The sequence below is a fragment of the Cygnus atratus genome, chromosome 13 (genome assembly GCF_013377495.2).
Source record: "Cygnus atratus isolate AKBS03 ecotype Queensland, Australia chromosome 13, CAtr_DNAZoo_HiC_assembly, whole genome shotgun sequence".
NCBI lineage: Eukaryota > Metazoa > Chordata > Aves > Anseriformes > Anatidae > Cygnus > Cygnus atratus.
Genome location: NC_066374.1, coordinates 4,194,248 through 4,219,640, shown reverse-complemented (window position 1 = coordinate 4,219,640; position 25,393 = coordinate 4,194,248). Strand labels below are relative to the sequence as shown.

Genomic DNA, 25,393 nt, shown 5'->3' with positions numbered 1-25,393 from the left:
CATCTTTCTTGAACAGAAACTACACCTGGAAGGTAACAAACACAGTGAAGTGATAGCACTGCTAGGAAACACCCCTATTAAGTAACCCCATGCTTTAAAGGAAAATAAGCTACTACTTACTTTGATTTTGGTATCTACACTGAGAAGCGTAAACAGTGTATTCATATCTATGAGTGCTTGTCTTGTCTCTCTGTATACTGTTCCCAGGAAGTTCAGGGGAAGAGACAGTTGGAACAGCAATCCATTCACCATTACTAGATCTCCAACAGACAGGCTGCCTTAAGACAAGAGAGATGAGAGAGAATAAGGAGGCTTGAAGGGCTGTCTTGTTAGGACGCAACAAAATAGCTTTTAAAAATAATCTAGTTTCTCATATCACATTTCTAAAACCAGATGTCTAAATGGTCAACATATACATTCCTACTGGATCAGATGTTATATAGGAAGGTGTCTGAAACAAGTGGCAATGTTGGTGTGAATTTCACCAGAAAAGCTAAAAATAGCACCTGGAAAGTAAGACCAGCAGCATTTCAGGAAATTCACAAAAAATATCAGATTATGAAGTGGTAAGTTCCACAGTGAGAAACAGAGTCTTATGTAAGTTAAAAGCACAAGGAGGAGAGGAACTAATACGTGAAAGCAAGCAATCAGGAAATACGGTCATTTTGAAGCTAAAGTAAAACTGCAGACAAAACCAAACTACGGAATTTGATCAAGAAATCAAATGACTATTACTGTATACAACAGAGCTGCCAAAGCACAGCGTGAAAACCTCTGGGCAACTTAATATCAAATACACTGATCAAGGAAGAATCATAGAATCGTTTAGGTTAGAAGGGACCTTAAAAGATCATCTAATTCCAACCCCTGCCATGGGCAGGGACACCTCCCACTAGATCAAGTTGCCCAGGGCCTCATCCAACATGACCTTGAACACCTCCAGGGATGGGGCATCCACAACTTCTCTGGGCAAGCTGTGCCAGTGCCTCACTGCCCTCAGAGTAAAGAATTTCCTCCTAACCTCTAATCTAAATCTCCCCTCTTCTAGTTTAAACAATTACCCCTTGTCCTGTCTTTATCTGCCCGAGTAAAAAGTTGCTCTCCATCCCTTTTATAAGCCCCCTTTAAATACTGAAGAGATGCAATGAGGTCTCCCCAGATCCTTCTCTTCTCCAGGCTGAACATCCCCACCTCTCTCAGCCTTTCTTCATAGAAGTGCTCCAGCCCTCTGATCAACTTCATGGCCCTCCTCTGGACCTGCTCTAACAGACCCACATCCTTCTTGTGCTGCGGGGCCCACACCTGGATGCAGTACTCCAAGTGGGGCTTCACATGGGCAGAGTAATTTAGGATATTAAGGATAAGCACTAGCTAAAGCTTAGCAGTCATGCTAGTTCAATTGAACAGACCCAGAGATGATTTAAAGCCATGCTTCTACCCTCCTGCTTAAAGGCTGTTCTAAATTTTCTGAGACAGCCATAAGCTGCACTTACTGACTTACCCATTCACAGTGGAGCTTTTCCCTTTCCTGGCATCTCTTAAAAAACAGAGCAGACGCAAGATAGACAACATGATGTAAAGGTCTACCCTACAAACACATCTGGATGCTAAGAGTGTTCAACGCATCATTGTTTTTACTCTAAAATCACGCGGTCCTTTAGCTGAGCCTCATTCTGATAATGCAGTCATCTACAATATTTGAAGCTTGTACTGCACCCTCCTAAACAAGCAAGTTTTCCTCTATGCAGTGAATTAGACCAATATAGGTAGAAAAACTCTAGCACATGGAACCAGAATCTTTTAATAAAGCACCTTTATTAATCTAAGGAATGTGAAGGACACTGCTAACAAAATTACATTTGTGTATACACTGGGGAAAAAGTTCTGGTTCTTGCCAACATGGGAAGGAAGAAGGGTAAAATGAAAGGACCCTTGTAGAAATTAAAAACTTTCCCCAAAGAAGCATTCATACTCATAGAAGTTCCTTCCAAAATCCGTCAACAGAAACTTGCCTAAGATGCATTTTCTTAGGAACTTTCTCTAACTGCTAAACTTTTAAAATGTCTTTAGCAAAATCGCCCTAGTTACTGCTATATTTATCATGGAACTAATAATGCTCCAGGAAACTCCAATACTCTCAGGAAAACACAGTTTTAAAATGAACTATCACATCAACCACAAGTTAATTAACACCTCTAGTATGGATTAAGGTAAAGGAGAATCAATTTTAGCTTATAGACAAATCAGTTACCTGCAACGATGCCCTGGCTAGCAAGCACCATGATGGCTGTTAAGCCAATGCTAAATATAGCACTTTGTCCAAAGTTGAGGAGAGCTAAAGTAGAGGTAGTCTTCAGAGAAGCATTTTCATATGTCTTCAAGAATCCATCATACCGTTGGGCCTCATATTTTTCATTATTGAAATACTACAGTAGACACAAAAATAATAAATGAGACATTCTCGATCATACCAGACTACGTATCTCACTAGTTACAAAATTCAGCATAAGCATACCACATGCACAGACACCCCCTGCCACCCTGCAACAAATCTAACAACTACAATGAAAGGAAGATAAAAAGATTAGTGTACAAAACCTTTATGAGCTAAGGTCACTCTACAAATGAGAAAATCCAGCACACCCCGCACCAGGAAAGGAGACAATACAGAGATCCCTGCCATCCTCATGTTCTACTAACACCGTCTCTCAGAGAGCTTCTACACAATTGATACCCAAGCCAAACATCAGCTGCTACTAAAAAGAAAAGTTTCTATTCTCCAGGTACTAGAGCATCCTTGTTACTGCAATGATGGCAAAGTCTCGAGAACAATAGTTCTCGTACAGTCTTTCTTCTTCTTTCCAGGTCTAGCTATCCAATTAATAGAAGCATAATATCAACATGAGCATGCTCAATTTCAAAACTGCACAGGAACTGTTCAGAGCAGCAGTAGAAAATTCAATAGAGACCTGATCTTTCATGCAAAAATTGCAATAGAGTGCTACAAAAAGTAACAGGTGAAGAAAACAGTACGCGTGGTCATTTGAGAAGACTGTATGCTGCAGGCTGACATTCAGAAGAAAGTTTTTGGAAACACATGCACAAGACTAAGTTTATACTTTGCAGAAACTGATGGTCAAGAAAATTCAGTCATGAAAATCTTAGTCTTCAGCAGCAAATAGGGTTTTTTTGAGCCCTGCTAACAACTTCTATGCTATTCTACCAGTATCACATAGCACTCTTCAAATGAATAATGTTTTTTAAAAATGCACTAATGCTCCAAATATGTAGCCCTATAAAAATAATCTTATGACTCATTTTACTTAGGCTGACAGAAATAAAACAACGGAAAGATCTCTCTTACCTTCACAGTCTCATAATTTAGTAGCGAATCAATTGCAGCATTACCTGCATCGTTATCTGCTTTGTTCATTTCTATTCGAAACTTAGTCCTGTAAAATGAAGGCTTAATACAGTCAAAAGTTCAGGCTGAGCAGCACTAAGCACTCTGACGAATCTGAGGGGATGGCTTACCTCCACTGTGTAATTCCTATTGTGAATGCTGCATATGCTCCCAGTGTCCCCAGGGTTACTAATGCAAACTCTGCACCACATTTGTAGTACTAGAAGATAAAAATTACAATGACTCATTTTTTAAAGTTAAATACTTTTAATTAATTTAGAAATATTTCTTCCACTGTGTCTCAAATTTTGATATCTCAGTCCCAGACACAAGAACTCTGAAGATCCCTCCCACAGTCCCTGCTCTGAACCACAGGTATAAACTCACAAGTAGCAAGGATAAGAGTATAGGTTAAAAAAATGAGATAAGCAAGAGCTAATGTATAACATGATACTAGAAAGTTATTTTTGCCATTATAAAATATAAATGTTGTCAGTGTTTGCGCATGGAAATATCTGTTTACGAGCTCTTTCAGTAGACTGATAGAAAGCTGAAGACAGCAGAAGAAATAAGTGGCCTTGAAAACAATTTATGAAGTGTTTTCTCTACTTCGGAGTATATCAGGAGAGAAAAGCCACAGGAAAAAAAAATCAGGCAAGTTGGCTGTTAGCCAGCTTAATTTGCAACTTCTAAAGGTTATATAAATTTAACCAAATATCATCAGTGTTTTTAACTTATTGTCACATTGAAGTGATTCAAAAAGAAGAGAATAAACAAAACAAGATTCTTACTTCTAATTTAAACTGTATAACCAACACCTAGATTTTAGCATGCAAATATCCAAACACCCCGATTTAAAAAGGCAGCAGGTGTGATTTATAACATGAAGTTTAAAATTGACCTCATCAAGCTTAAAACCTGCAAAGAGATGTTTTCCAGAAGATAACTTTCAATTTTAAATTACAGAGAAGAAAAGATCAGTATTCGGAAGGGAGCCAATAATCACTCCCTCCCCTACTCTCAACACACCAGTATGTAACATTTCTGGACATTTATATCCTGCCTTCTCAGTATGTGCCCAGATACATTAGACACTTTTGTGCTCAGTTTACTTTCCTGATTTCATTTTTTCAACAATTCTTTAGAAGAACATTAAAAACTCTCCACATAAACATCATTGGCTAGAGGCAGGCATTGAGCACGGAAATAATTTCAGATAAGGAGATTTGAACAACTAATATTTGAAAAGTACAAATTACTCTCCTTTACAGTCGCTTTTACAACCAACATGTAAATTCAATTCAACTCATTTTTCTTAACACTTTGCAGACTTTGGTAAAGGTAAATCAGTCTTTTAATCCTAAAGAAGACAATTCCAAGCCACAAACAGAATGAATACTTACCAGAATTCCACTGACAAGTGCCACTTCAAACATGGTAGGTCCCAGATTAAATACTAGTGCACTAAGAACGAAGCTGATACCTCTCGTTCCTCTGTCAATGGTTTTTGACAGAGCTCCAGTTTGCCTACTTAGATGGAATGCTAAATCCAGGTTATGAAGATGCAAAAACACATTCTTTGCTATCCTTCTGATTGAATTTTGCGCTACTTTCCCAAATACTGCATTTCTAGCTTCGTTAAACAATGCCGCCCCAGCTCTTGAGATGCCATCTAAAAAAGATGAAAAATTTACAAAATGAAAATAATTATGTTTACAAATTCCCTTCATGCATGAAGAGAATGTTAGACTCATTCTTTACATATTTTCAACATTCTTACTTCAAAGCTAATTTATATTTAACTGATTCAAAACTTTATGCTATTCTTCAGTTATAAACCACTGCATGTGTATATTAAATCGGTTTTATTTTCAGCTGGATATAACAAAGGGTAGGATTTATAATCAACAATTGTTTCTATAACCTCTTTTTTTTTTAAACCTGGAACATCAGAAGCAAGGTTACAGAACATTGGAAATAAGAGGTCAACACAGAAGCCACTCCAGAATAACTGTTCCAGATGCTAGGCGGTGCAAAGGTGGGAAGCTGTGCTATCCCACTACCTTGCTGAAGGAAGTTAACACCTGTCAACAGATTTGGGAATCCCACTTACAGCCAATGAGAACAGCAGTTGCCACAGTTGCAACAGTATTTGGTGCATCACTCAGGTTCAGCATGTTTCCCGATATCTGGTTGAGGTTGTCTACTGCATATTTGAACATGAAGGGAACCAGTATATTCATGGCCTAAAAGCAAAAGAACACTATTTACACACTGAAACATATCTATGCTACATGAGCATTTTTTCTGGAATAGCTGCACCGTTATACTTGGTTCTTAACCACTTAGTGCTGGTGGGATGGCTCTCAATTTCAAGTAGAATATTCTCCATACTATAAAGTCTTTAATCCTGGGACTGCGGGGTCATTTGTGTGTCCCACACACAAAAGATCGACTCCTGCCCTAAACAAACTGCAACAGCACTGTTTACTGAGGCAGAGTGCTCATTACGGTGGTGGCAAGATTGGGAAATTAATCAAGGAGCAGACGCTGCATGATGCATCCTCAGTGCCACTAAATTATGCTGCCATTACAGGGTGCTTGTTCTGTGCGGCAACACTTGGTAAGAACAACTACTAGTACTTGAAAACCAAGCTACCCACGTGCTGCTAACTCCAGGCCAACCAAGATACGTTAGACCAAAGCTCCAGTGAAATCCAAGGAATGAAGTTAATCCCCCCTTTGTCTCTTCTGACAGTTAATATTGCCTCAATATTTAAACAATGCTTTCCATTTGCAACATGACTATAAACATTCACGTGGTATCTACATTCATCCTAACATCTCCACTAACCCCAACAGTGACACAAAAGACTCCATAGTCTACAAGATGTTATGAATTGCTTTAACATGAGTTTTCAAACAATTATACCCACCCCTAACATGTGCTATGTCGCTACATATTTTTGTAAGATCACCACAACCCAATTGCATCTCCTCCAGCAGCGGTGTCTACCCTATATGTAAGAAACAAGACAGCTAAATACATAAACAGATCAACTTTAGGACTGCTTTTATTTGCCCTCATACAACTGTAGCATAAGAAAATACTGAAAGTCATAAGGAAAGTATAAAATCTTAAGTCTTGTTAATATTTCATTATTGCACCATTCATTTACAGCAACAATAAAAAAATGCTGTTACACTTAATTAACAGAATTCATTCATTCAAACTGCTTCTCAGATTTCAAAAATAACATATACAAGTTTCTTAGCAGTTGAACAAGCATCTTAAGACTTGAAATCTTACATTCATGGCAGATGTTAAATCTGTTTACAATCAATTGACCTCGTGTAAGGTTGTGGTTTTTTAGTGTGCTTTTTTTTTTTTGGTAATTATTTAGAAAAGAACACAGGCAGATGACAAATTATTTCACATGGTAAGAAAACAAAACCCAAAGCAGATTGACAAAGATATTTCAGTTCTCTCCACCAAATGTTTTGCATACCCACTTAGATCTCAACTGTTTTTAGGGACATCAGTCAGAGCTGAAAGTCCAGTCAAAATCTGTGTAAATTAACTAGAAAAAACTAGGCTTCAAGTGAAAAGAGTGGCAAAATCTTTTATAAATTCAGTCCAAAATCAAGCTGGAAGATAAAATTTCTAATAATTATAAGAACTATCTCAGAACCAAATATTCTCGGTGTTAAGAACTACTATAAGTAGTGGAATGCAAGTACTTAACTAAAAGAGTTTTTGGAAATACTTCTTCATACTAAAGGTTTAAAGAAAAAAATAGCTAATTTCTTGAATCTATTGTTTATTTTTTAAACTCTGTTTTAGACAAAGAGTTTCAAATGCAAATGAGGAAGGAATCCTTTCTCTTCTTCCCTTCTCTCTCTCCTCTCTCAAATACACTAAGCAGAAAAAAGTACAGAAAATTAAAAAAAGAACAACTAAAGTACAGCATAATCTATACAGCTCCTGAGAGGAGACAAATGAGATATAATAGCATCTAGGTGAGATTATTACTGGTTGGTTTGTGGTTGAAAAAAGAAAACAGCTGAAAGATCAGGTCCTATTTCAAATACACTGCTCTGAAATTTATCTAGTGCAAGCCTGAGTGTCACTCACCAATAGCTCTCTAAGAGACTAGAGTATTGAAAATCTCCATTATTAAAGTCAGATCTAACAAATACTATCAAAGCAGCAGTATACAATGACGACTGATAACTTCAATTATACAACAGAATAACAGGTTACTGTTATAACGTGCTTAAATGTTAAGCATGAAGCCCTACAAAGAACTGAGGATGCTATTAACAGAGATTTTCCATCTTTACAACACCGGAATCCAAATACCCACCCCCCCAGTCCACAGGAAAATGAAAAAAACAAAAAAACAAAAGCCTATTATTCCTTTCAGAGTTACTGAAACTCAATTTTTGGTGGCATTTTGTTCTTAATGAAGAAGAATATACTACCGTTTGCGTGATAGTGATGACCAACATGACAGAGTGCAGGTTTTCCTGGGAGAGACTACTCAGTGGAAAATAAGAGTATTATAATGCAGATTGTCTTGATTGGCTGCAGATTCTTACAAATCCCGCTGCAGGGATTTTACTCTTCAGTAAACTGTGTTACACTACAGGTAGTTTAAGATATATCTGTAGTTCTATTTCTAAAGTCCATTAAAAAAAAAGAGATGTATTCTTTAAACTGCAGTTTTCCACTCCCAATTAATTTAATTGATAACAGCCTACAACTTTGCAGAAACGTCTTCTTTCACATCAATATAATTCCACCCAGCAGAGTATTAAATGAAATTTAAAGCCTGGTCTCAGGTTATAGTTGTTCTGACTCTTGGAGGGTAAAGTCTGAATAATAGGCAGCCCAGTATTGCATTTCATTAGCAATCAACGCAGCCTGCTACTTTCTAGTCATAGGAAGAAAAAAAAAGTTAATCTTACAAAGTTTATAGCAAGACAGATGAGAGACCATTATTAGAAACAGGTCTTTCCTACTCAATTTGTAACATCCATGAGATCATGTTCCCATTAATGGAAACAAAATTTCAGCCTTCTGCACAAACTCCAGCTACCTCTTTTGTAGCTTGCTGACACAGAGCACAAAGCTTTAAGCACACCTAGGTACTGTGCAAAGCTACCATGCAAAGCAATCATCTTAGGCAGTATATCTATATATGGGTTTCCCTCCTCTTCCTAATGCCTGAAAGGCTGATAACAATTCCCATTAAAAAGACAATTTAAAAATAAATTTGTACATTTTCTATTTATAATTTTGAATTAATAGCTAATCCCTGCCTGAATTTACAGGATATCAAATACGGCACCCATGAAGTCATCCCAACTCAATAGTCCCCAATTAACAGCACGATATAGTGCAATACATCATCCTTACATGAGTTTAAACATTTTTATTTTTTAAATGACTGCACTGTTTTAAGCTGATAAAGCATCAACATCTCTATTCACTTATGGGACTGCACAATTTTTAGGGCAAACAGTCTTATCTTTCCTTTTGTTTTTCCCAGTATTTCTTGTTTAATAAAGATGATGAATGAGTGACAGGCTGAGCCCCAACATAATAAAACTGGTCTACAGTGAACTCTTCTTTTGACAATAATTCAATGAAAATCGTTGACCATTATCTCTGGGCCAATATAAAAAGTATAAATCCAACAACTCTATTTGTGGAAGCACGAACAGAGAACTCCATCCCTTACAGAGGTAAGATTGCTAACAAAAGCTAGAAAATGTGGTCCAAAAGAGAGGAAATGCCCATCTAGTTTTGTGCCTTCTTTGAATTCACTGACGATCTTAAACAAGTTCTTCAGTAGAAGAAAAAACAATTAAAATCTAGAACCACTTTTCACCTAAAACTTGCTAAAAAAAACTAACAGTCTCTAAGGTTTACTGTGATTTATCTAATTCCATGTAATCACCAAAAGGGCTCAAACAAAGACCATATGTACTTACTGTAAGTGATCGGATAGGCATCATTAAATGTTATCTGTATGCAAAGATACAGTACAATACTTGTCTATTTAGCCAAACAACTTACTCTCCTGAAACTTACAGAACTAGCAGTCAGTAGAAATGCAGATAGTCTGAAAGATTTCTCTGGCTTATGAATAACACATACTTGTTCTGTGACCAAGAGGCCAGAAAACATTGCAGACTCACAGAAGCGACAAGATTTTGTCACAGTCACATGTTTAATCCAGCTCCTCAGGAGCCATAGCACTTTTTCTTCTTGTGCCATGAAAGAAAGAGGGAAGAAGAAAAGGGTTTATTACACATATCCCAGAAGAGAAGACAAAAAAAGAGAGGGAATGTGGAAAAATTAAAAGCATACAAAACCTGTGCAGGCTAATCTATGCGTCTGAAAACATAGATAATGCCTTGCGTACGCCTCTCACCTGTCTTCCTGTTGCAACTTTCAGATGACACAAGTCTAGATAGGCAATAAATATTTAAGATAAAAATTTAAAGCATGTCATAATATAACAAGTCTTCCAAAGGAAAAAAAAGACCTTACCATCCCTGGAGCAGACTTCATTCTGTCAGCTCCCAGTCATAAAAAGCTATACAAACAGCTCACTTTGAAGGCTAACAATACTACTAGCAGTTATGTGTAGACAAAAAGGAACCAAAAATCACAGTAACTTGTTTAATGACAGGCAACTGGGCCCCACTAAAGGAGTCAAGACGGATTATAACTGCAGGCTCTTCAGTAGCTGCACACACACTCAGCTTTTGTTTTGAAATTGAGTTCTACTGAACTGGAAGACTGAAAGAGATAAGAAATAAGACAAATTATTTCACAAGCAGCAGGAAAAGGAGGTATGTTCTCCAGCTTCTTTGTGTTTTGTGGTTAAGCAAGACCAAATCAAACGCAGTGTGAACTTCCAGAATTTTTCCTGTGGCTGAGGATTTCATAAACCACCTCCCCTCTGTGGTTTCTCTGGCATTTTCTTACAAGAAAATTGAAGCCACGCTACAGCCTCTGTCTCGGAGAGCTGCTGTTTGGATCTTTTAACAGGAAACTTAACTTCATATATAGGTATAGAACCCCTAACTCCTTTGAGTAACTCAAAAGTAATTGACCAAAAGGCTTACAAAAGCATTTCTTACGGTGAAAGGTGACCAGTAGCAGGCATCATGACTACACAGTTCTCTGTGCAAAAGCCCTAAGAACAAGCAGCCTTTATACCAACTGCATTCTAAGGATGGAAACCCTTCAGATGCAGACAAGTTCACAGTGAACAAAGAAAGCAGGCCAGGACTGCAGCGAAGAGAAAGATACGCTGGCATTCCTGTGTTGACAACTGAATAGCAGCAAAACTCTAACTGCTTGTGTGGTCTATCAAGTACGTTGTAATTAACCTCACAAGCAGCCAGAACAAAGGCTCCCCAAATCGGACAACAAGGAATCTGTACAGGTTTATTCATGGTCCAGTCAAGTTACAGGTAAACTGATTCCTATTTCATTCCCTATAGGACAAAGTGACCTCTAGCTCACTCTGGACGAAGAGCACGTTCAGGGCTCAGAGATGTGACAGACTTACCAGCTCTGTACCAATCTACTGCACGTCACTCATGCCACAATAACTACACGCATACTTCATGTGTGTAAAATACGAAGCAGTTTATGAAAATTTACCCCAAAAGGAAGAGTGAATATTGCTTAGGTGATGAGGAATAACATGTTAGATTTAAGTTATTTTGTCTTTGAGATCTAATACAGCTTTGTTACGATAGAAAACCACAAAACAAAGAATGTTAGTAAAGGATCGCTAGAAGACATCCATGAAAATTTTCACACCAGCCTGTTACAATACACAACGAGCTCTCTACAGATGTATGTTTTCGCAATGAAATTCTTGTTTGCCCCCAAAAAAAACATTGTCACAAAACACTTCTGTTTTAACTGGCATCTCCTAAAACCTGAACACAAAGCTCAACAGGTTTTCTGCTGCCTCCTTCTGGGAAGCTGCTTTGGACACCAGGGCTTCCAGGCTATATTTGAAGTAGGAAACTGAACACTTAAGAGAGATCCAAACATCCAGTTTCTTCCCCAAAGAGCAATTAAATGTCTGATTTTCTGACATGGGACTGGGGAAAACATGCTGCTCTCCCAGCAGAGAATTTCAGTTGTATACCAAATGCCCTAGCTGGTGTTCTGACCACCTGTAGTTCAAATCCAACATGACATACCAAGCTACGAACCAAAAAGGCTAAAATGCCTAACTAACCTCTGCAGTGAGGAAGCATTACTACAAGAAACTCCACAGAACAATTATTTCCAAATCTGAAGAAACAGAAAACCTTAACTGGCTGACTACTGGGTGCTAAGTACCTACAAAGAGACTTCTGTGACTGAGAATAAAAAGTGCCACCACTGCCACAAAGGAAGTTACTTACTGCAGTGAAATAAGCTTTAGCAACATTATTAATGTCTCAGACTATGTGAGAAAGCAGGATTCATTAAAACAATCAAGAGGGGGAATCCCATGCCACCCCTCAAGCAAACCAGGTTTCTCTGGAGGTCTCAGGTGACACTGTGTATTAGCACACCCTGGTACAGACGGATGCTTAACAGGAGCCCCTAATAGAAAGCTATCTGCAAGAGTCATGCATCCTGGCCATCGATTTTCATTTGCACCCAAAAAGCTGCCTGGAACATTACTAGATTTCCTAAAAGCAAGGTACAGTGGTGCCACATGCAGGATCAGATTCTGGATTCACATTCGCTGTCACATTCAAATAACCCTACTAATTAGGAGAGTGGGGCTAAGAGGAGAGAAAAAATACTGCAAGCTTCTTTCAAAGCTGCCTTCAGATTACTATCTGTAATACTAGTAAGAGGCTTTAAAAAAAACTCAGTTAAGCAAATTTTCATATACATCTGGTAAGTGGGGTGTACTTGAAAGTAGACCACAAAACACCAACGAACCAACCATATAATCAAGTTAAATAGTACCATGAGGGTAACCACATGGCACGTAAAGCAAAACACTCTGAGCATCTGCATTTTGAGCAGATAGCTTCCCAGATAGGTTTCAATTGCAATCAAAAGCATCACTGTAATATTTTGTACAGGCATACAAAAAAAGGTGGAATTTTACTTGCAGAATATTGCATGTTTGTACATGTTGTCAACTGCATTATCAGCAACTTCCTGAACAGCAGCAGCAGCACAAACACAAATATCTACTGGAGACAGTACCAGCTACCACCTGATAGATTGCCTCTGCGAGAAAGAGCTGTACACCAAAAGATTGGCTCTTCCTCATCAGCTCAAATAAATAAGCACATTTCTCTTCCAAGTAAACTTCAGCCATGTAGGTGATAACAGAGTGTTTCTTCGCTTTCTTTTCATAACACGGCAATATTGCTGAAAACTGATAAGCTAGTTTCGTTGTACTTCCTTAAGTGCTAGAACTCATTGCTAAGTAGCACCTACTTTAGCTTATCCCAGCAAGATACTAATATTAGCCATGGTAAAAATTGCCATACAGAGGAAAGACAGTTGAGCCATATGTTTCAATGACACTTACAAAATTTACTCCCAATATTTTTTAATCAAATATTTTTTTTTCCAAAAGCAAAACATTTTTTGCACAAAGTTAACATTTGCTCTTCTAAATTATTTCTACAAGGATTGCACAAAATTTGAATTATAACCTCCATTGATCTGCAGAAAGCTTCTGTATGCTTATGTCCTTTTGAGAGCTAACAAACACTAATTCTGTTACAAGCAAGAGCATGAGTATTACAATGCCAGGAAGTATCTGTTCTTACCTTTGCACTTGCCAAGAAACCCAGAGATATGGCTACTCTGGCTCGCAGGTCTGGTCTGTCTTTGGGCCACACGTAAGACAACATTGCTCTGACAATCTTTTTGGCATCTATCTCCTTCAGCTATTGAAAAAGAACAAAGGTATCGCATTATAAAGAGATCCCAGAAGCAAAACAACAGTACAATTAAGAATGAATTTTATACATTTGTGTAGCTTTTGTATTTTGACAGGCAGACAGTTCTCCGTGTTTGAGCCTAGGACAACATATTAATATTTTGAACCGTAATTTTTTTTAGGTTTATAACCAGGATACCGTTAAAATAGATGAATTGTTCTTAACTCACGTGTCCTCAAGAGCGCAAGTATAACAAATGGAAAACAGAGAAAGACAATAAACCAGCTGAAATTGTTCACAAAACAAATAAACTGATCCTTCTTTTTATCTTCCCAAGATTCCTATACAGGATGCAAGGGCTTGGTATTACTTCTTCAGAAACTGATTTAATACAGCACAGAAACAACCAGAGGGAAAACAAGCAAAAAAATTAACAAAAAGCATAAGGCAAGAAAGAAGTCTGAAAGGTCGACAAAGTAGTCTGGAGAACATTCAGTGAGTCACAATAAAATGCAGTACTTAAAGAAAAATCACTAGCACTACAGGAACTTGTATGAACCTCAAACTAAACACTTATGCTGATACACAAATTGAACTGTATGTAAATTTGAGATCAGATTAATTGCTTGCATTACTATTCATTTAAGCATTTCCAACAACCATTTGTACAGGTTTTGGTCATCCTTTCACCTTGGCAGTGAAATTAGAAACATTCTCTATTTTTTCCCACATCATCTAGAACTCGTTTTCAGGAGCACAAAGGGTAGTCCTTCAATGGGTGCCCAACGAAGGCAGGACTACCAGCAGAAGAACTACTCCAGTTGCTTTCACTCATCTGCAAATGTCACCACTTTGTTTAACAGAACAGCCCTTGAATTTGGGTAATCAGCCTTTACCAGGCTTTTAAGATATACATGGCCACACATTAATGTAACTGGATATGTCTTTTTTTTTTTAATATAAAATCTTCATGATTTCTATTCTCCAAACCTCAAATATCCTTCTAAAGACCACCACCATTCAGATGAACCAAGTCTTCAGAAATACCTTTTTTTTTTTTTCCTCCATAGAGAGGTTATTTTATAGTTTGATGTATCACTTACACTTTATATATATTCCACTAAACTCCAAAGCTGATGACGGCAGCTGAAGCCTAAACAAAGCTAGCCAATCAAGAATAAAAGCACAGAGTACCAAAAACTTCTTGTTTTTTTTGTTGGATAACCTGGGGTTAACTTCAAAGACATGAAGGTTATCTAAAGCTGGAGGGAGGGCAGCAAGTAGCAGCTAATCTCTCTATTTCAGGCATTATTTTGTAACTGGGAAGGAAGAGGAAAGAAAATTCGGTCCACACTTTAAGATGACTTTTCATTACAGAAGTAGGTGGAAAGGGGGCATTTTACAATGTATTTTAATGCTTCCCTCACTAGTTTGTATATTTTACATTCTCATGCCTCAATTTTCAGAATAAAACCAATTAGAATAAAAATTCTCTCTTAAAGTCTAGTGTGAATGAGAAAGGAGAGCTCTGTGAAGAGGTATGATTGCTAAGGCAACCTGTGAAGCCAATCCTACAAATGTAAGCGTTTAAAAGCACTGGAAAATTCATCACATAGTGCCTAGTCATCACTTCAAAGAAAACCAACAGAAGACATTGAATATTGTCAACAACCAAAAACATATTTGAGCATTGCAAAGTATAAGCACATTTCAAATGACTTAAAAATGGATATATTGAAGATTTTTAAGTGAACAGAGGCTGCAAAATTATTTCTGTTGTCTCCTCTGTCTGAGGAGATGGAGCTATCTGCTGCAGCACACACACAACCCTTTCCACTTGAGCTAAGGATATGCATGAATAGCATTTCAAACATTTGGGAAATATCTTTGATCACCTCTTACAGACTAAAAAGGAAGGTAAAAGAAATGGTATCACACGAACACAAAAGATACTCGCACAACCAGAGTAGTTCTAATTATATGTTGCTACCGGATAGCTGGACTTTGTATAGAAAAGCTATTAAAAATAAAAAGTACGTTGACGGCAAACAAGGAATCCATTTCAGTTTCTGCATGGCTCTGAACAGCGACAGAAGTAAATCCGTTCAGAAAAAAAAGTCCGAAGGCAGCCAGTCATTTGCCAAAGGCCTTGCAAAGGGACAAGAAGAAATATCAAAGGAGATGCAAAATGCACACACATTACATCAAAGTTTACCATGAAATAAATGTTCCTGTTGTACAGAAACACAAGTCGAAAATTGAAAATTGTTTAACTATGCAAGTAATAAGATTAAGAATTAAAATAAGCAATCTATTTAATGGACTCAGGTCATTTTTTGATTTCTGTCGTATATAAAAAGGTCAAAAGTAAGTAATTTTAACCTTTTAAGTAGCAGTGATATGTTTTATATTTTCTTCCAAAGGCTTATTTCCAAAGAAATGGAAGGAAAAGTATTAGATTTATACTATAGCAGGTAGCAAAGAAAAGCCTTTTTTCCACCCTCCTTTTTAACACAGCATGTTTTTAAAACACTATGGAATACTGAAGGCAAAAGAACAAGCGCAGACTCTTCCTGTCCCTACCCATTCCAGATTCTGAACCTTCTAAAATACGTTTAAAAAGGAAAAAAAAAAAGGAAAAAAGAAGTAATCATTCCTGTCCACAATCTCCAAGATTACTGAGTATTGCAAAGCATTTACTGGGCTGGCCCTGTGACTTTATGGATAAAGTTTGCACTGGGAGGATGATCTATCAGCAGCATGATGGACGAAAAGTGGTAGTTTGACTTGCATTTAAGCTGTCATCGCTGATAAAGAAAAAAGACCCTGTCCTGGCTCCCTGTGTACTCACTCACGAAGCTGTATCATCCTCTGTATTGCGGCAGCACAAGCTGTCTCACACCTGCACGAGGTAATTCTGCGAACCACTAACAGCTTGCTTCCTCCTCTGCTTCTCCACCTCTCTGCAGCACTGACCTGCACAGCCCCAGCCCATTTCTCACACCACCTCTGGAGCTCATGAAACACCTTGATGAGCTGATTCAGTTTATGAAACTGGAAGGAAACTCTTCGGTGTTTGCTGCAGGGTTTCCGCTCATGGAAGAGTCAGATAATTCTGCAAATTCAGTAGCACGAGACAAAGTATGGCTGAGAACGCAGAACATGATTTATTTTCGTAAAGATTGTTTCAGTCCAGGGTATGCAACATGCTTTGAGTGAACCAGCAGAAGTTGCTGTTGTTACTGGGGGGGCACACACACACTGCTCTCTCCCCTTTGGACAAGTTACTTTTCAGCTGAATCAGTTCTCACTAGTTCACTGCCAGACCATACAGTCACAGCAAAACTCCAGGGTGAAGTAGGATTCTTTTTGGGGCTGCCAGATCAGCTTAAGTATGTGTCAGACTAGGGCCTGAATTTTTCTTCCAAAATCTGAGGAAAAAAAAAACACTACTTAGTACTAGCCATCCCTCCAAGGAGGGCAAGCAGTGACTAGCAAAGCAAATAGCAACCAGGTGAAATGGTGGTAGGGGCAGGCTAATTATCAGCACTCTATCATGACTATCAGTGTTTCCATAAGAAAGTAATGTACGAGTGCTTAGCAACCAGACAGACACCACCGCTTCTATTCCTGTCTATTCTGTTTACAGAAGTCTAACACACAAAAAAGAAATTGAAGATGGTAAAAGAACATTACTGTTTTCAGTTTCAGTCTCCAGCACATAGGCCACTGTTGCACGTAAAAATTATTCTGTAACAAAACAGATGTGTAATCTTCTCTTCCAGCTCCTTGCCAGATGAAGGTAACACCTACTGCCCTTCACACTCTTTGTTCAACCTTCACATTCAGTTCTGTCTCCCCTGGAGCTGCTACAGGAGGAGGAATTTAAAACATCAGGCCAAAATCACTTTCCAAAACAAACAGAATGGTTTGTCAAAAAAAATGGAAGAGAGATACAGGTGTAATATTGCTGATGTGTATCACCTACAGCTTTCCTAAAAGCGTAATTGCAGGGGAAAAAGTTCTTGTGGTAATGTGAGTGCCAGTACTTCTGAGCACTAAGTGCCAGTGCATACATGGAAGAACTGCACTTGTACCATCAGATTTCCTTCACTTTTGCCAAGAACCTCAGCTTCTGCATCCACTGTCACTCTGTTTTCCTCTCCTCACGCACGTGTCTCAGTGGCAAGTGGCATTTCAGTGAGCAGGGTTTTAAAGGAAGAGTAAAGACCCTGTAGCTTTTTTTGAAGACAGGTCAGTCTGTGATTTGCAGCTGCAGCATATGAGTGCGAGTTCGTTCTTTGTATATAAAAAGGATCTTTTCCACAGACAGGTGAAAAGATGAGGTTTTGACAGCAAACAGACAACATTCAGCTGATCAACATACCCATGGGAACAGAAATTGTAACAGGAAAAACCACAACAATAATTAAGCCCAACAGATGAGTGGCAACACAGGGGATAATGCCCCCCTTCCATTTAGAGGAAAAATATAATCCATAGTAATTGTATTTGATAACATATACAATTAGGGTAAGTAGGGTGATGAATAGCTTGCTAGCTTTTAAGTCTGTTTTGCCTAGGAAGTATTTGACAGAGCCTATATGTGTTGCAATGAGGGTCCTAAAATTACCCTGAAGTTACTGCTACATGCAGGACCAGTAATAGCACCAGCTGAAGATGTCTGACTCTCCTGCTTCCCTGCACCTTAGGCAGAAAAGATCACAGATGCCTGCTGAAACAATCTGGCTGCATTTAATATTATGCATTTCCCCCTTACTACAAAAGCATTACATCTGAGTAATGTCTCTCCTGACTTCTGCCTGTAGCATAAATGGGTTTGGATTAAATGAAGGGATAACTCTCAGACCAAGATTTAAGAGGAAATCCTAGGTGCAGTGCCCCTCTCCTTTACAGTTACAGGACAAAGGATGGTCAGCTCTGTTAGGCTGTGAGGAGCAGAGTGTCAGAGCAGGTGAGCAGGAATGAACCAGCCTGAAACACCTGGGATTTGCACTGAGACCTCAGTTTGTCATCAACGCAGCCTGTGCTAGTCCAAGGAAGATCCCACCGAAGATTGGCCGAGTTCTACTCCCCACGTGGCACTGTTCCGCAATACACAAAGCACCTGAAGAAGGTGCGAGTGAGAAAAGCACAGCAAGTGAAAAAATGGAGAGTTATATAACCCCAGCTCTTTGATTTTGTAATTTTAATAGCGCAAAGTTTACACCATGTTGTTTTAACCAAAAGCCCGCTTCTTTTCTACCTTTAATAGTTTGGTTTAATAAAAGATCGGCTTCTCTCCTTACATACCTATCATCACTATTTTAGCGCATGCGCTTCCTGAATGTAAATTCAGTCGAGTGTATCGGCTGCATCAGCATTAAATCAAAGTAAAAATACAGGCACACTTGAATTAGTTTTTTCCCCCCTCCTCAAGTGCAATTTCACCAACTAACGCACCAACTTGCACCCACAAGCTAATTTCTGCTATTCTGAATGCCAAGTCGCAGGCAAGTATCAGAGCACATTAAGTAACAATGGAACATACTTTCCATGAAAAAATCATTAACATAATGCACGCAAGTTACAAAGCAGTGTGTGACAGCAGCATTGTGTTTTAATAAAACTGAGGAACTTGAACAGTTATTGTAAATGTTTGGTAATCTAAGAGCTAGTAAGCTTACATTAACAGGTAAAGAGAATCTGCTGTGCTACAGCATTCACTTATCTACCAACAGGTTTTCAAAAATTGCTATGTGGGGTCTTTGGCTTTTTTTTTTTTTTTTTAATATAAAAGCAATACTAATTAAGAGATTTCTTACCCCTTCCTTTGGATCTGTGTGAAGCCCTCCACCTGCATGACCATGCCAACACATTCTCTTCTCTATCAGTTGCAACCTTGGGAAGATCTGTGTGAAAAAGAAAAGTTAATTTGCAAGAACCTCAGGAAACACGCATTTAAAAGCCAACAGAAAGAAGAACTACTGGTTCTTCTTACCCTCCAACTGTATCAGCTTGCATTAATAAAAGATATCACCTCAAAAACCTTGCCTTGCTTATGGAAACAATAATAAGAGAAGGACTGTACATCTAGCATTATAGCGAAGAGAATCTTCCAAGCATCCAGGAGGTAAAGACAACAGAGCTTTAAATATTTAAGTTAAAAGGACACCTACAACTGAAAAGCAGAATAAGGAAACAATAAAAAGAAATTAAAGTTTTGGAAGATAACTGTACTCGGATGTGTTAATAAATAAAATGGGACACACTTAAGCAATAATCCTCTTTCCACATAGAAAATATAACTTCACTGGGGGAGGTCAAAATAAACAAACCTGCTTCACACTTCCCTTTCCCGTTGGGATGCGAAAGGCTTACTGGCACGGTATGACAGACACACGTTTACCCACCCCAGAGCCCCCGCTGCAATCCAGAACAGCATGTACTGGAGCAGTCAGGAGAAGAACCTGATTTTTAAAAACAAGTACTCACTTGACTTACCACGTGAGCAAGATCTTCTGCTAAATAAATATGGACAAAATTTGGAATTTATCGATTCAGGTAGATGGACCAAAAATAACAATTCACTATTACTCATTCAAGTGCAATTTCAATTCACCTGCCACAAACAATGGGTGCATCAAAGCTCTTCAAAAGTGCCTGCATTTTGTTTAAAGGTTTTGCTACATTTTCCACTTCCATTTCAGTAAAAGTTATGTAAAAGCTCTTTATCAAACCATCAGATATAAAACCAAAAGAGCTCAGAGTTTCCCACGGCAAAATTTCGCTTTCCATATATTAAAGAATATCATCAGTGTTAATTTCACACAGACTCAATGACTCTCAAAAGATTTTAGCTTAAGTTCATTCATAAGTGGTTAGCTTAAGTCCACTCATAAATGTTTTTTTTTTAATAATAGTAATAAAAAAGACATACATTATAGTTTCATTCAAGCCAAGGGTACTAGTTAGAAATAAGTCATGATGAGTCCATGAACAGTAAAAAATAAATTCTCCCTATGTTTACATTAGTATTAAGGCAAGCAGACTTCATAGGAATAAGAGCCTGACAACCTGTCACTCAGAATGATGAGAATAAATTTGTAAAGTTTCTTGGTATTTCCCAACCTAAACAGCATTTTGAAGCAATAAAACCCTATGTACTCAAGGAAAACTCACAGCTTTCTACAAATTGGTACTTTCTATGTCTGGCACCATGAACTTACATAAAAATGTAAATTTTCTGCATTGATAAGAACTCTTCTTTATAATTGACTGTATCATCACTAGTTTTTAGAGATTCAAAAAGCCTTCTTGAGGGGTATATAAAAGTCTGAGTCTTCTAAGCAAAATTCACTCCTTTTCTAGAGTGAGAAACATAACTTGTCATTTAACTTGCTGTACTTCAATGTTGTAAAGAGTGAAATAAAAAGGGGGAAAAAAATGAAAGATGCTCCAAGAGCTTGATTTTCCCTCCCCCCACAAAAACCAGGAAGAAAAATTTCTACCTACCTCTGATGCCTCTAATAACGGTCTTGAATAACCTCCCACCAGACTCTGCCATGATCTTTGCTTGCAGATTGGTAAAATCTACAGAATAAAAAGGAGAAAAAGGTGGAAAATGGAACAATGCAGAACATGCAGCTCACGTGCAGAGAATATTCATCCAATTTATGTAAACAAGCATAACATGGGAACAAGGCAGACGGCTTTGTTTTTTGACAACTGACCACCAAAAAGGAAAACTGGTGGGGTGCAGGCGTAAACTATATCACATTCAACCATTAAAAATGCTAAATGACAATGAACCTTTCCCTTCCCTAAAGCCCCAGTGCCACCAGACATCAATTTTTTGTATCACAAAACCCCCAAAGTTTTCCTGCTCATCTTTATCTTCTCCCAGGTTGTCTTCTGATTTCTTTCAAATATCCTTTTGTTCTATTTTTCATAATGAATTGTTATTCTTACGCTCATAGGTTCTGCCACTTCCCATCCCTCCCAGCTCAGCCGGTACCCCGCCTGCCTGGCAGACCACGAGGCTAATCAAAGCTGCAGCTCCTCGCCGGCAGGCATCAGGACCATCAGAGAGTGCACCACGGCTGTCTGTGAGCGTCAGGCAGGCAGGATACAAGACACCAACACCCACATACCCATCAATGCATCTTTAATGGGCGTTCTGCGAGGCACCAACTATTGCATGCTTTACATGGCACATCAAAAGCAATTCGTTTTCTCTAACAGTGTCTAAGGTGCATTTATCTTCCCTAGGTGGGCTAGCTGGCAGTGCTTCCCCAATGGCAAACCAGGGGCCTCTCTTTCAGTTACAGTGATGGCTCCACATCCTTGACACATTCAATATTTAATCTTTTACTGCCCTGTTCCAGTATTGTGTAGCGTGAGCACGAACATGGAGCAAAATAGCAAAAGAACCGCTCATCACCCCAAGGCACAGGACAAATGTCCAAAAGGTGTTAAAAATAACAAAAACACCGTGATCACAAAGAAGGATATTTTTAACCTTGACAAACAGCAGCACCGCCACGTATTTTATACCTTGCCTTAAGATATTCCTTTGCTCTTGTCCTAAGCCGCACACCATAATTCATTTTTCAGAAAATGAAGACAGTTCCCCCAGAAGTCACCACTTAGGACATGCTCATTTCAAACGCTCCAGTTATGGGACAACACAGGCAGAGGAAGAGTAAACGTCAGCACTACATACTGCACGTTTAATAGAGTGCACTGGCCCGGGTCAGCTGTCCCGATGCCGCCAAGACCTCAGCTGAATTAAGGAGGTGCAGCTCCTCGCAGATAACCTCACAGCTTCAGTTTTATGTCAACAGGGTGGATTCCATCTAAATTAATGCACTCTCTGTATGAATGGTGACAGCTTCATAAACAAAAAATATAATGGAAAGGGACAAGGACTTCCAAGAGGCCTCGTTACATCCCAAGTTACTGCAAATTAATCTGTTATGAAGGCACAGTTACTTTGGATAAAAGCTCCCACCAACGCAAGAAGAGGATTAAGAATTCCTTGCAGCAACCACTACAGTGGCATCTGGGAACAACCCAGAGTCTAACAGTAAATTAAGCTGTACAACCAGCACAAAAGCAGCGGCACTCCCTAATTCAGGGGAGGCAATTATGTCACTACAGCTCCAACTGCCTCACCAGCCACAGGCAGAGACCAAACTACAACAACCTACAATTTATCATGGAACTGTGGTCCGGGGCGAGAGGCTCAGCACAGTTATTCAGCTCCTGCCTCCTACAGAGGAGCGTGCAGCATGCTGAAATCCTCGGTGCCTTTACGCCAACGTTTACACTTCAAGCACGTGACACTGATAAAAGACTGCTGAGACATCATGCCAAAGAGGTTTCGGGTCTGACGAACCAACTGCTCAATGCTTTGGCTTCTCCCAAGACAACACAGCTGGAACCTCTCCTGGGCAGTGTCATTCCCTCCTGCTCGGCTTCGCAAGAACAAGAATATATTGATCTTAAGTATTATAAAGGTTGAAGTGCAGGTATCTAACTCAGAATGTATTTGTTTTTGTTGTGTATTCCTAGCACATGAGAGCAGACAACCAATGCTCCAACAGTTATCGGAAAGAAACTATGTACTGTTCTTCAAGAACGTACTCATAGGACACAACAAAAATGTTTTACTAATAACTTAAATCCTTTGGCAAAACCCACATATCTCCTCCTGACTGAAGTACAAGAGAAAAATCCCAGAAACAAGTTCAATTGAAACACCCACAGACCCAGGCTCAATTACTGCATTAGACAGCCTATTTCGTTGACTGAACCTACAAACCCTCACAGGGCTAAGAGATGGACATAGCGAAAAGGACACATGATTTGCACAAGCTACACAGGGAAACTGAAGATTTTATTGTTGGTCTTGCGCCTGGAAGACTGGAGGTTTCCCTCTTCTCCCAAGCTCCTGTTAAAAACCAAGTCCCAGCAAAGAAACCAGGAATTAAACTCCGACGAGGCGAGCAGCTCACTGCACTGGTAAGGCTTCCAGCCATCACAGCACGACCAGAGAAACACCCACAGGAGCAGGACCGCCGCACTCCACACACCCCACAAGCAGACCTAGGACTCCACCGTCCCTCACTACAGCTCCTTCCCAACAGAGCTGGGCTCTAGGAGAGCCCTACTCGGACCTTACTGCAGCAGAACAAAGCACTAGTGGGCTCCTTTGCTGCAGCCTGAGTCCTGTTTATTTCAGAATTGAAGGAACTCCTCGGGGAACATTAATTCTGGCATTTCCTAACTTCTGAAGGGCTCACTCTGCACTGTTACGTTCTTCTAATGTATTTTCGGATGAACCTACGTACTCTCAAGGATGAAACAGATGTCTAGTGCTGATTGCACATGAAAGTCACATTGCTGAAGTGTCATGACTGTTGGTAGTAGTTTGTGTCAATAGTATTTCAACAACAGGGATTAAACACATTTGCACAAGGTCAAGTCCACACTTAGAAGCTTCTCTGTGTAGCACACAATGTAGCATTGGTGAAAGGTGAAAATAGGTGAAAATATCCTGGCAGGCAGAATACACTGCCCTTACAAATCTGCACCAAACCAAGCAATATAACCTTCACTGGAGTTATGTTTAACCACATGCAGGTGCTCTGTAGACAAATCCAGAACAAATGAAACCAAGAGCATCACAAAAAATACCTGAAGTTTCCCCATAACATCATCTGACTAATATACACTCACATTCAGGTTCTTCTTGTGAAGCCCACCCCAGTGGCAGAAAGGAAAACCCGCCCAGCACCACCCTGTGCAGCCCAAGGAACACCACAGCAACTTCCACTACAGCGAGTGCTGCTCACCCCGTGCCCCCCAACACTCCCCAGACGAATTTTGGATCCAGTTCCCATATTTCCATCTACTCTGCTTCATTATACAGCCTTCCTTGCAACAATTCTCAGTATAATTAGATGTCTGATGCTTTTATGGGTAGAAATATGGGACTGTTGATCTGCTCAGCAGCAATATTTCCCCTATAAAGGGAATTTGAAAATACAATGAATTTCAACTACTCAGTGTTACTAGGCATATATCTATGAGTAAAGAGACTAGTAAAAAGGTCTTATAACAAAGCCGAGGCTACTGAAAATTAATTTCTGGTCTTGCTATATATATATTTTAACTATGATATGCACCCCGCTCAACAGAGGATGGAGACAGTTGAGTAATACTTGCTGTACATCAAACTGGTCAGCTACACTACCAGAACATCTAGAGAAGTGAATTTAGCAACACACACAGACATGTGAAATGACATTCAGACAATGAGCAGCAGTATAATTTTACAAGACAGAGCAGGCTGCACATAAATTAGTAAATTTAACCGAAGTACCTGAAGCTTCTCTTACAACTACTTCCAGAGCAAGGGATATTATTAACTTATGCACAAGAACGTGCTTTATCACACACCATGTGGCAGCTGGAAGGCCAAGATAATGCAAGGAAAAAAAAGAAGAGGTCTGTTCTACCTTTTGCCGTTACACTTCACAATAACTTAAAAAGTCCTGCTTTTTATAACTGCTGAAGTCATCGCTGAAAGCAAGCTCTCGATGTATTTCTTATTTCTGTATGACTTATGCAGATTCATAGTAAAATAATTATCCTTATTTGAATACTGTTGGGCCTTTCCAGTGAAATGCTCTTTTCCCCCATTTAAGCTTTATTTAAATATAATTTCCCATTGCTTTTATTTTGGATGCAGGCAAACCAAACTATAAAAAACACCAACACAAAAAAAAAAGCAAAGATACCATAAAGCTTCCTAAAAGACACGAGAGTCACGTCTGGTTACTCCCCAAAGCTCGAAGGGCAGACTGCACCTGATACAGCCATCTTCTCCATCACTATCCAGCAGAGATCCTAAATTCACAATGAGCTTTGACACAATGAACCCCTGCCCACTGGGGCAGGGTGAAGTGAAGGAGCTATGTTTATGGAAATACAAACTGATCTCAACATCAAGAAACGGAATCTGATCACAGTTCCACAGTT

General features: G+C 39.0%; 1 protein-coding gene across 1 annotated transcript in view; it reads right to left on the bottom strand.

Moving 5' to 3' along the window:
• Positions 1-25,393, bottom strand: part of ABCB7 (ATP binding cassette subfamily B member 7) — a 43,356-nt gene that overhangs the window by 13,550 nt on the left and 4,413 nt on the right. Inside the window, exons 2-10 of the mRNA XM_035541756.2 lie at positions 20,861-20,938; positions 19,171-19,257; positions 13,232-13,351; positions 5,517-5,649; positions 4,807-5,075; positions 3,535-3,623; positions 3,365-3,452; positions 2,252-2,426; positions 121-278 (exon numbers count right to left, since the gene is read on the bottom strand). Coding sequence (XP_035397649.1) covers positions 121-278; positions 2,252-2,426; positions 3,365-3,452; positions 3,535-3,623; positions 4,807-5,075; positions 5,517-5,649; positions 13,232-13,351; positions 19,171-19,257; positions 20,861-20,938 — 1,197 coding nt within the window. The remainder of the gene's footprint in view (positions 1-120; positions 279-2,251; positions 2,427-3,364; positions 3,453-3,534; positions 3,624-4,806; positions 5,076-5,516; positions 5,650-13,231; positions 13,352-19,170; positions 19,258-20,860; positions 20,939-25,393) is intronic.